The 12,894-nt window shown below is 43.7% G+C and overlaps 1 protein-coding gene across 1 annotated transcript in view; it reads right to left on the bottom strand.

Annotated features, from left to right (window-relative positions):
• The window catches only part of sdk1a (sidekick cell adhesion molecule 1a), a 297,095-nt gene that overhangs the window by 43,391 nt on the left and 240,810 nt on the right, over positions 1–12,894 (bottom strand). Inside the window, exons 22-27 of the mRNA XM_061223685.1 lie at positions 10,985–11,176; positions 9,915–10,036; positions 4,707–4,816; positions 3,963–4,113; positions 2,580–2,817; positions 1–18 (exon numbers count right to left, since the gene is read on the bottom strand). The exon at positions 1–18 is cut by the window's left edge and continues 98 nt beyond it. Coding sequence (XP_061079669.1) covers positions 1–18; positions 2,580–2,817; positions 3,963–4,113; positions 4,707–4,816; positions 9,915–10,036; positions 10,985–11,176 — 831 coding nt within the window. The remainder of the gene's footprint in view (positions 19–2,579; positions 2,818–3,962; positions 4,114–4,706; positions 4,817–9,914; positions 10,037–10,984; positions 11,177–12,894) is intronic.

Here is a 12,894-nt window from a genome sequence, read left to right as displayed (position 1 = left end):
CAGGGGCCCCCGACGGCACTGTGGGGAAGGGGAGGGAGAGAGGGAAACTGAGGGGGGTTGTAAAGCCAAATAACCCAGGGCCTTAACGATTTAACAGAGCCATAATTGGCGCGTGTTGTAACTGGAACGGGCTCCCACCTCGTTCGCCTCTCGGGGGAAGGACATCAGGCGGAGCACAGGGAAGCCGGCATCGTTAGCGACAGGGCTGGGGCCGGGCGAGCGAGTGGTTTAAGGTACGGCTATAACCCCCCCGTTCCCGCCCCCGCCAGCAGGAAAAATGGAAGCAGAAACGTGTCTGATGGCCTGCCTCATCAGGAAAAGTCGAAGCGCTCGCCTGGCTTTCATACGGTACTTGCCGCGTTTTGTTACTTAGTTTTAGTCTGAGTGGCACAAGCATTCTTGGAAAATGAGGCCTACTCATGGACAGCTTACAGAAGAGAAAGTAAAAGAAGAGAAAGCAGCTTTGGCAGACTGGCGGGGGAGTTATTGTGGCCTTGCTGTCGCGTCTTTGAGGAGGCCACGTGAATCGAACTCGATTCCACAGCAACCGAACGTGAGATGATAGAGGAGCAATGACATTTGGCGTGGACTCAACCAAACTTAATTTTGACAACAAAAAAAAAAGATTAAGTTATTAAGCAGAGCAGATAAATAAATCCAAGATTTTCAGGTGGGGAAAGTAGAGAAGTTAATGGATACAGAACAGGTCAGAAGATACCATGGCAACATTCAAACCCTGCCTTTATGGCTCGAGAGTTGGCCATCCTACGGTGTTGAGGTCTTACTTTTTTCCCCAAACTTTCTGTAAATGAATAAAGGCATTTATTTGCTTCATACATGAATGTATTCATTTGCATTTATCTGCGAGGACACACATTTGTTTGAATGCAGGTTGCCTGAAGGGTTATCAGATTTGGAGTGTACTATAATGAACACATTTTGATTGAACATCCACTTCTTTCATCAAAATATGATGTATCGTTCCAGATGTTTGCTTCCGTTTCTGGACTTGTGGATCTTAACGACACTTTTTCAGGTCATACTACATGGGAACGAATAGAAACAGAAAAATCTAACATGGTCCAATTTTAAATTTTAGCTCAATGTGAAACAAAAATAAAAATAAAATCATATTTTAATAATAATATGTTTATTCATTTCTTTATTTCAATTTGGCTTCGAAGGTATTTCTAGAGGTCAGTGTTTTATCTGAGATTACATAACCAAAACTCCTCAGTTTTGACATTGTGTATTTTTAAGTGAGGCATAAAACATTGGAACAGTTTATTCTCCTCAAACGGAACGAGGTGCGGTTCAGTTAGCTGAAGAGGCTGGCATATGTCAGTGACAAGGGACTTTTATCCATTCTGTTCCGGCTGTATGAGTTTAAATCAGTAAACACGACAGTGACTCTCGATGTGATTACCTACAGCTCTGTAAACACATTACCAGCAGGACTTCCGCTGTCTGAGGGCCTTCTAATGGAATATTTAATTAAGACGCAAAGGATTCAATATTAAAGCCAATGTAAAGAAAAAGACAATTATCCACGAGAGCGGTAAACAGCATTCAGAGGCAGAAAATTGGCAGCCGCCTTTAAGGGCAGCGATTTAAGCAACCCTCAGACAAACGAGCCATTGCTGCTAACTTTTATGATATTCCAAATTGGATTAGTCTCAAGGTCCCTGTCCCCTCAGATTCTGCTCATCGCGACATGCTGCAGACACATTTCACAGATCACCTGACTCTGCTTCCATATTCTGTCAGTGTTAATTAATTCATACAGGTGCCAGGAGGAGACGCAGTGGGTGGTCTTTTTCAGTGAGCGATGATGCAAGGGTGGGGGGAGGATAGAGTGTGTGAGAGAGAGAGAGAGAGAGAGAGAGAGAGAGACGGCAAGAGAGTGTGTGCCTGGAAGAAAGCAAGGGAATATGTGTGTGCGTGTGTCTGAATGTGTGTGTGTGTGTATGTGTGAATGTATGTCTGCATGGGTGCGTGTGCGTAAGACGGATAGATAGCGAGAGAGAAATTTAGAGACCGAAAATGAGAGGGCGTGTGGAAGTGAGCGGGAGAGAGAAAGAAAGCAGGAGAGAGGCACCAGATACTCTTTGAAAAGCACAAGCTCACATTTCTGTGTGTGCGTCTTGGCATATGCGTATCTGAAGGTACATGCACAAGTGTGTGTGTGTGCGCAGGACCACATGTGTACAGTGACCGACAAATTACTATTCAAGATTCACACTTAATAAAGATAAGCATAAAAGATTGCATGAAACAACCAAGTATGCAGTTGTTGAAGAATCAAAAACTTATCAAGCTACACTCAATAACCCATAATGTGAAGACATCTTTTTAGAAACTTTTTGCAAATTTATGAAAAATGAAAAACCAATTAGACATAATTTTCAGAAGTATTCAGACCCTTTGCTGCACCACTCCAAATTGTGGTCAGGTGCATCCTGTTTGTTTTAATTATCCTTGAAATGTGTCTAGAACTTGACTGGAGTCCACCCATTGGTGTGTGTACGTGTGTGTTTGCGTGTTGCGCCCATGTACACACTGGCTTTGATTCCCCCTACCTGATTCCCGCGTGCGGCCCCTCACAGTCTCGCTCCAGGGCCCGGGGCCAATAAAGTTGAAGGCCTGGATCTGCAGCAGGTACTCGGCCCATTCCTCCAGGCCCTCCAGGGTTATCTCCCTCTCTAAGCGGTCGCTCACCAAGTGGATCCTGGGCTGGTCCTGCGACTCCGCCCGCCAGAGCTTAATCCGGTAGCCCACGCTCTCCGGGTTCCCGTTGTACTCAGAGTCAGGTAACGGCTGGGTGGCACAACAGTGGAGAGTGGAGCCATTTTAAGACCTCTGTTCACACCATGCCCTGCTAGCCGGGCAAACCTTGCTGTAACTCTAATATACTTACTTTCTGTAGGCCCAAGGAGCATGCGAGACATGGCCTAAATACGTATGAAATTGAAGGTGACAATTGTCAATTAATAAAGTGTGAAATGAATCTTCAAGATTCCTTATTTTTTCTATATTTTTTTTAAGTTTTAAGAGAATGTTTTTTCTGCTGCAGCAAACAAAACTAACAATCCACCGTCTCAGGCAAGGTTTACCAAACTCCATGAGGCCACAGTTCAAAAAGTAAAAAAAATTGTCAAACTGGAGCTTCAAATGTAAAAATTCAATTTCGGCCAAGACTGCAGCACATTATATTCAGTGGAGTATGCATAATAAAGACATTTCTTTTAACAAAAACAAGTGATAGCTGGATGCAGTTGTTCCTTTTGAAGCAGAACCTGAAGTATCAGCCGTTTGCATGGACCTTCTTGTCAAAAGAGTTGTTATATGAAAGGACATCTTGAATAATTTAACTGGATTTGGCTGAACACAGAGGGGAAAAAACGCCAGTTCTCATTTCAGAGCTCCTCTTCAAAAGTACTCCAGTACTCTCCAGATGATGTGATGTGTTGGGTAAACCAAAGCTCTCTGCGGTGACATTACCCTTTCAATTGAGCAGCACCTCTGAGAGGCAGGAGCCTCACGCCACAGCATTTGCAAGATGGAGGCTATGTGAAGCAAAGAGTGTGCTTCACCTCTTCGACACAAGGCCGCATTCATAGTTTACTCCTACTGTATGTGAGAAAAATGAATTTTGCTTCATTTTCATTGCAAATACTTCCTACTTCAGGTCTGGAAGAGGCTGAAGAGTTATATTCGACTAACAAAATCCTGAGCGGAAATAATACATTTCTTTATCTGTTGTTTTTTTATATTTTTTATAATAGATGTCTACCGACCTCTGGGGGCCTTGAATGTACTGTAGGGGGGTCAAAATTCTTTCAAAATAGAAAACCTTTTTAAATATAAACTTATTAACTTATGATGAAGGAACCCAGGGTGAGATCACGGTGTGTCGTTGTTGGTCTGAGCATGGGATCGCGAAGCATTGTTTGACTGCTCACCACCCATCGCATCCATAAACTGGTCTCGCTGGCCGTGCGCACAGTCACGCTGCTGGGGGGCACGTCTGGGGGGGCCTGCAGGGTCTGGATCACACGGGAGGGCTGGCTCACAGGGCTGGAACCCACGATGTTCACTTGACGCATCCGGAACCTGGCCCCCCCGCAGACACACAGCCCAGAAGGGGGATTACATTCACTCTTATATTACACTCTCAAAGGCTGCCTTTGAACTTGCGTCGAATACAAGGCATATTATAACCTTTATACGTGCATAGGTAGGATTGCACACAGCATAAGTACAATTCGGTTCTTTACAGTACATTTTGTGCTACGGGCAGACTTCATCTGATGAAAGGCAATTGCCCTGCTCAACACATAATAGAGACCTGTCTGTGGGCTTAAGCTATCTTTGTTATTTTATATCTCGGCACAAAGATATAATCTAGAACAAGTTATTGTCCCAGAAATACACTTTGCACAGACAATTGCCTCCGTCAAATCCCATCATGAATGGCTGGCAAACTATCTGGCTTTGGTTTTGTAATAGCTATCACACAGAGCCTAACAGAAGTATTTAAACTGCACCTCCATCAAGGAAATGGGAAACTGAGTACCAAATTGACAAAAGTGATTTCCTTTGGAATTTTTCAGTTGTCTCCCCAGTAGTCCTCGCTATACTGAGATTATTAGCCGGGTGAGTAAAACGGAGGGAAACGAACAGTTTCCAGGACGTGGCACGCTTACCTGTACTGAGTGAAGGGTGTGAGGTTGGGGATTTCCAGAACTTGAGCATCTGGTTCATTTTCTTTTTCGTATAGAAGCCTCCACTCCTCATCCTCACTGATGCTGCCCACCTTGGGGAGGCACAGTCATTGGTTAGCATCCATTAAAGGGGCCAATAGGGACCCTCCTGTCACCAGGAGTTCATAAAAGGCTTGGGCTCAGGCCCATCTGTGAGCTCCAGGGTAAGGCACTCCGGCTCACATCCTGGTTTACTCCCACTCATTACCCTCTGCGCTCTAATATGGGCCCAAACCAGCATCATATAACCGTTTTAAATACATTAACCCTGTACATACTTGTAAAATATTAACAAATCCTGCATATGTGGAAGTTTAGCAAACATAGTACCATTATTAACATTAACACATACAATCAGAAAAATATTTTTCTTCTTAATGTTGTTGAAAATGGAGATCTGTCTCGAGAAACTGACTGTAATACTCCAGTGTCTCTAGGGTTTTACACCACCAGGGGTGTCCAGTATTTTCCAAAAAAGTCTGGTGTGGCTGCTGTAGTTTTTGCTGTAGCCCAGCACTGTTCAAGTTCTGAAGACCACGATTTGCTCATGAGTTGAATCGGGTATTGCAGTGCTGAGCTAGAAGAAAAGCCTACACAGACAGAGCCTTTTTGGAGAATACTGCACACCCTTGCTTCAGGCAAACCCTAACCATTTCAGCTGGTTGAGAAGCTGGCAAGTGAGGAAGCCTTGATGCATTTATACTTTAAAAACGTATTCCCCGCATATAGTGTGGAAACCCTCCTGGGTAAAGCAACTGCCCAAAGAAAAATTCAATGATATCAGCAATGCCTACCGTCGTCCTTTCGTTGATGTCCACTTTAATGTAATTAAAGGCGAGCGGTGTGCTCCGTTTATAGGTCTTTTCCTTTATTATTTTGGTTCTGCTCCCTCAGGCAATGAGCAAGGCCACAGCGGCCGAGTTTTAGCTCACCACGTTGAACCTTTTAACCCATATGTTAGCACCTCCCCTCGGCAGAGGTGCCCGAACTGCACCGGCTCTGCTCGGTGTCGCCAGGATGATGGTGCCTGAGGAGAAGGTCCCTTTGTTTCCGGTTGAACAGTAACAGTGTGAGGTGAATTTTTCAGGCAGGATGCACTCGTAAGAAGTGAAAGTGACATTGTGCAGGAGGAGACAATACAATATATATTTTTTTAAATTCTCCCAGTTTGGTAGGCAATTATACCCTATTGAATCCAATTCGTGCTAGATGGGGATACACTGCCTTACGACCCCGTCCCTCGGCAGCCCAGTAGGATCTTGCGATCCTGAGAGTGACATTCCTTCTCCAAGCCGTCTCGTGTGAATTAGACCGTTACTCCGAAGCGCCCAGGGCGCTGTATGCGCTGATCCCGCTAACCCTGCCAAGTCCCTCCCTGGAGCAGCGAGCCAATTATGCCGCTCCACGAGAGCCGGCCAAACTCGGCTTTTTGGCAGGACCGGGAATCGAACCGGGTTTTAACACTGTCTCGAACAACAAACACACTCACGCCCTGAGAGAGCGTGGTTGGTGTCAATCGCCTGACAGTGTTCACCCCAAAGCATTTCTTTCCTGCAGAGATGTTGTCTTTCAGTCCCCAGTCCACAGAGCACGAGTCCTCATCCAGCGGTTTCAGCAAGACACTGGTGTTAATAATATGTCATGGCCTTCTTGGTGAACCAGTTTCAACTCAATCAAGCATTTCCGGCATTTTCTGGAGTAGACTGCCTTTTCCACTTCCTTCGAATGAGCCCCGAGCTGACTGACTTCTGTGGAAAAGTGTTGTTTGCCTTCCAATATCAATTGAAGATATCAAGCTGTATTGGCCACATGTGGTGCCCTGAATGTTACTGAACAAGTTTACATGAGCTTTTCAGTTTTTTATTTGCTAAATGTAAAATTTAGGAATTTGGGAGATGCTTTTAATAATCAACAGCACTCAGAAAAGCTGTATTTAGTTTGCTATGTTGTGTGTTGGGACCTGTTGCCATGGCTGTATTTTTATTCACAACTCTGTCTTCCAACTTCAGCTTCTGAGCTTGGGGGCTCTGGCATTCGGCATTAACGATAAGGCCAGAGACACCGAAAGCATCTGTGACAAACGGCAAATGTGAAAAAATAAACGGCGTTCAGCTTCTCACGGCGGCAAATCACACACCGCCTACAGAGGCCCGTCTCCGCACTATGCTTCTCGCCGGCTTGGGTCCCCTCAGCCTCGGCGTCAAACGGAAAGTTACAAACTCGACGTGACTCCAGTGAAGTTCCAACCTTCGCCGTGGAGAGAAAGGGCCCACGCACCCCATCTGCCACGGTGCTTGTCACTTACAGAAAACCACCGGTGACTGAACTTCTCCAGGAAAAGTATTTTTGTCACAACGAAAGACATCACTCCAAAAAGCCTCCTTTAAGCTTGCGGACACATTGCGCTGTGCAACCTGAGCAGCGAATTGAAGGAACTTGAAGTGCAATTCCTTTCAGAGTCACTGGTGACAGCATAGAGATTAAAGTGGGAGTACAATTCCCCCATCTGACCCTAAACTGCATGCAATATACAGAAACAATGTTAAACAAGACCTTGGTGAGTCACTTACAAATACCAAATATATTAAAGTGGGAGTTGAATAAAAATATCCAATATACCTCCATAAAACACTCAAATCAAAAACATAATGAGGAGACACATTAGCATCCACCTGCCGCAACTGAATCAAATTAAAAAAATAGCTTTGCAATGGTTTGTCCGTTAATAAGAAGAAAAGAAGATGCTAACTCATCATTACTATGTCATGCACTGCTTATGGAGGCATTATATAGCCCTTCTCAAGGGTCATTCCCAGAAAGTGTTACTAAACTCGAAACCATGAATCCTAATCTCCGATGTCATTATTTTACAGGCAATGTCAGATTTGATTTCGCGGGAAATATCGCCCATGGCTAGCCAATAACTTGGTCATCGAAAGATAAACATTATGGTAATACGGAAATAAAGGGCAATATCACCCTTACGGTATTAAAGTTCAAAGAAAGCCATTTCTGATTAAAGTGCAGGCATTTTTTCTTTTTTACGTTATTAGTGCCAAATGGTTTGGAGCCAATTTCCATTAAGAGATTCCCATTGAAGAAAGAAAAAACCTCTCTTTCAGAGCTACATAGTGCATATACTGATATGCATAAAAGGTTTACTGCGAGGCTTCTCCCAGAGGAGATGAAGCATAGAAAGCATATTCTCCATATTTGGCAGCTGTCCTGCCATTCGTCATCACAGACAGCAGCACTGACCGAAACACCCCTGCACCCGATTTACATGTCATTACATTTATACATAAAAAGACAATGTCATGGTGTAGCCATTAAAAACCGTTAAACATCTGGTCATACGCGCTTTACAGCTGGAGACTGCAAATAAATAAGCCTTGTGTGTTCATGTATAATTTCTGATGATAATTGAGCATATGAGATCACACTGCGCTGTCTATCAATCTGTGTACATTACACTACATTGGCAACACAATAAGATCACAATGAGATATCTGTTATGGCATCCATCACAAAAGAAGCCATTTTAACCGATAAAGGCCAGGGGAAGACCTCTGACCTCTTAGATCAAATTGATATCGTCACGTCAATACTGATGACATCAGATGAAAACAACTGTAAGTAAAGTAAATGGCGAGCTTGCTGTGTAAAAGATAGCAGCTATAACTCCTGCTCTAGTGGAGCGTGAAACATATAATACATGACTGTTCAGCTGGTGACCTGCGGGCCAGATTTGGCCGGCCACAGGAAGGGACCTTTGATACTCCTGGCCTCTCAACCTTTGTAAGAAATAAAGTATGTTTCACTCAAAACAAATTGTGTACTGAGTAACAAAACAGGGTTAGCATACCACTCATCAGTGAAAAGAGAATACATTATACCTACTAGTAACATCTACTTGATTTGTTCATATGCAACAAGTATATATGAACAGAATACAGTTTTATAGTATTCTGGAATATGTTTGGCCCCATGTGTATGTTTTAAGAAGAATCTGTCCTCAGGAAGAAGCTGTTGAATAACCTGATACAGTGTCTCTAAGCTCTGTACACCCTGGGGTTTTGAGCTATGCACTGTGATATATGCTGTTGCTGACTATGCAGTTCACACTCGAATTTCATCGATTACTGTGGACCCAAACTGTTTCCGTTATGTAGGTCACCCTGTCTATTCAGAGATATGGTTCTGAAAAATGTACATTAATATGCATATATCCCCATACATAAATTTTTGTACCAGGAACTAGCATATTTAAATTTTATTTTTAACGAAAAAATTCCATCCATATTCTACTTTTATATTTCAGAAAGAATCAAAAGACCATTGACAAAACCGCATATTAAAACCTGAATTAATGCAACACCGATTTGAATTTAACAATGGAGTCCATTTAAATGTATCCATTTACATTCTGAAGAGTAAAACTGGCTTATCTATCAGTGACCATGGGAATACTGCTTCGAATAAATTAAGAAAACTATTTTTTTTCCAGGTTTCCCAACTGATTCAGAAACATAAATTTCCATTCAAGTCCTGGTTTCAGTCCCAACTCATTGTACGGTCATTAAATGTGGAGCCTTTTTGTATCCTATGCCTCTTTCTGCACTTCAGTGACCATCGATTTCATATTTAATGATGTTCCAAACAGTTGATTTTGGTCAGCCTGTTGTTTGGCCGATGTCTCTGCCTGTTTTCTTCTCATTCCTCAGCCCCATAATGGCTGCTTTGACTGTCACTGGCCTCCAGCTCTGGTCTTCATGTTGACAAATGCCAATAAGAGACCCCAAAAGCCTAGAATCAAAACTAGATACTGAAAGCTTTCTTATATATGCATGAAGGAAGCCACTAAACACACCGGACTGAGAAGCCAACTGTCCAATTACTTTCGGCCCCCTAACACAGGGGGACTGTGTACAGAAAGGGAAGCAATTCCTTCACGGATTCCCTGATATGGATGTAAATACCCTCAAATTAAAGGTGACAGTCTGCACTTTAACCTCATATTCATTGCTCCATTTCAAATCCAATGTGCTGGAGCACAGACCCAAAATAACGGAAATTGCACCACTGTCCAAATACTTATGGACCGCACTGTAGAGGAGGTCATGTACATATAAAAGAAACAAATCTACTAACCTGCCCCTCAACGATCCATTTGGAGATTGACGTTTTCCCCTCGTCACCAGCACGGAACTTCAGTGTGGCCGATCGAGGGCTTATTTTGGAAATCACAAGGTTCGATGGGGCTCCAGGAAGCTCTAAATACGAGAACATATTGAGGAAATAACACTGCGATGTACAGTTTCATTCAAAAGAAAGGCAATGTTGACTTTACTGTCAATTGTCAATACAGACACACCATCAGGCTTTCATATGAGTAGCTGTTAACACATAATAATGCATTTATGTATAATGCCCTCAGTTAAAATCTCAAGTACAATGCCTCAACCTTAAAGTCTTGAGGCACAATCCTTATATTTTCCCTTCAGAACTGAGATTAAACTACGTCTCGCAAGTGAAGTGAATCTGCCGAAAAATTTCAGCAGCTTTGCAGCTCTCAGTTTCTCTCGCGACTCACTCCTTTCCCATTATCTACTTGGGATAATGGCGCAAGCCTGGCGTTGAGCCAGCTGCACATTTGTCATTTTCCAGCAACCCCGAGCCGCTAAGCTAGCTTAAATGAACACTGCTCTGCTGCGTCGCTTGATTCATGACTGAGCAAGAACAACAACTTATCAGCTGCCATAAAGACAATGCCGCCTTAAAAGGTCATTATTCATATTCACGCTGATCTGCAAATGGAGTACAGGGGCCGGCGCCTGCCAAGGGACTGCCTATTGACACTGTCAGCACTGAGGAGTTGCTATTGGATAAAGTGGTCAGGTAAAAATAAGCAAAAATAATAAATAAAAAGTCTTGCGAACCACATTTTGCATGGCTGAATGTGCTGAATGGACCCACTGAATACATTTCCTCAAAAGTACTAGCAAATAAAACCAGGACTCAGGCCGTGGTGCAACATAAATAACTTCTTGCACGTATGCTGAGATATTTTTTTAACACAGCCCTCTTTTATATTTGTTTTTTTTCTCCAAACTATCTAAGTTTTTAAAGAATTATGAAGATATTCAGACATCAAAGATCACATGACCAGACATGCGTTTCCCGTCCTAGTCAGACTGAGCCTGAACGGACCGAACACTGACCCGGGGGAACCCCTGAGGAGATGGTGGAGGAGGTGATGGTGCCCGTCCCAGCCTCCGTCATGGCCGCCACTTCCAGGGTGTAGGTGGTGAGGGAGGTGAGGCCCGTCACCTTGTACTCCCGGGTGGTGTTGGCCAGCGTGCGCAACACCCGGGAAGAGTTCTTTCCCTGCACCTCCCAGGAAACCAGGTAACCTGCAAGGAACAACATAACCAATCCTTCAGGATCCCCTCAAGGGACTCCCATGAGAAAGTAAGGCTCAGGGAATGTTTTTGGCCGCAGGAAGTCACATTGACATACAGTATTTGCAACGGCTTGTTTTGAGCTTGGTGCAATGCATAGCACCCTTCCCAGTTCAAGTTAAGTGTCAAGAGAAAACTAAAATGTGTCATTATGATTTTCGCCTGAAATTAAATATTGCACATTTTCTGAGGAACCCTGGGTGGATAATTCATAGGGAGTGATGAGACCGCAGCCTTTAAGCGTTGCCAACAGGGAATTCCACTTAAATGCTCCTTATCGGTCTCTGCAGTACGGTTTCAGATGTGAAGTAAGAAGGCAGCTGAACTGAATTCCTTTGGGATGTTCGCAGAAACTTTTGAAGCATAACCTCCATTACCAGCTCTATTGGCAGAACATCGGAGCATGCGGTCAGAGCAATGAATTTTCCTAGATCCTGGGTCCCACTCCTGAACTCGATGTCTAAGCGGAGCCAATGGCCAGCACTGGTCTCACACTGTTTGTAGTTTTAGCCAGAGTGAACACCCTAAACACACACACACACACACACACACACACACACAGTCCCCACTATGTCCAATCACCTACTGTTCTTTCTCAGCCGGCCGATCGTAAATCACCGGGAGTCCCCGCGAGAAACAAACGCGACCGGCGTTAAACGGAAAACACCGCTGTGCACACCGGCGATGACGGCCGCTATCTGCAATCATTTGAGTTTAATCTACGACCGTCACATTCGTTTCCCTCTCCCGTGCCTCTCGGCCACTTAATGGGGCTGCCGGCTTCATTTTTCACCGGTTGGAAAAACACCAGCCCCACGCCTAACTTTCTCTAAATGGGGTTCGGTTGATTTTCCCGCGGTTAAAGCGTGTGATTCATCGTCTCCTGACGGCACCTCGTCAGAGTACAGCATGCAGTGAGTCACTGTCACTGACGTGCTTTCATTTTTGTACAAACCATCCTTCAAGGAACGCATTTATTCCCCAGCGCAGTAAAATTTTAATGATACAAGCATGGCCGTAACAAGCTCTTAACAACTTACAAATAAAAACGAAGTCAATATTTTTAAAGAAATGTTGACATATTAATGCATATGTATGTATAATGGACCTTGAATTTCCTTAAAAACATAATGTAAGAAGCACTAAATCATACTGAGGCAGAAAGAACTTCAGCCTAAATACACTTTTGCTTCAACTTTAAGATGCATAAGTTAATGACCCAGATGTAAAAAAATATGCGATGTGAAATTATACTTAAGTTTGAAGAGTGAAGTAATGTAACGTTGTGAAGAGCTTCCACAAAAACGGGCCACTCAAAGGTACACATCCTCTGAAAGGTAAACATGCCAGGGTAATATCTCTGTGAGTGAGGCAGTGAAAGGGAAAATTAGATACCTGCCAACAGCTTTGAGTCAACAGAGTCTAACATTTGGCAGGGTACAACAACGAATAGCTTCATCTGCAGGGGGATTTCTGCCTTTTTGCAGGGATCTGTGGTTTAGGACTGTTCATTGTGAGCAGTGATTTAGGCCTGCTTGCAGCTGAATGGAGTTTAGACCCAGACATGCGTTCAAGATGGCAAACATTAGCTAATGTTAGCTAACAGTTTGGAAAAGTATTGCGCAGCAAACAAAAATGGCTGCTGATGGGGAAAACGCAGAGAGAATCAA

Source organism: Conger conger, chromosome 16 (genome assembly GCF_963514075.1).
Source record: "Conger conger chromosome 16, fConCon1.1, whole genome shotgun sequence".
Lineage (NCBI taxonomy): Eukaryota > Metazoa > Chordata > Actinopteri > Anguilliformes > Congridae > Conger > Conger conger.
Note: the sequence above shows the minus strand (reverse complement) of the source record. Positions and strands in the feature narration are given on the sequence as shown.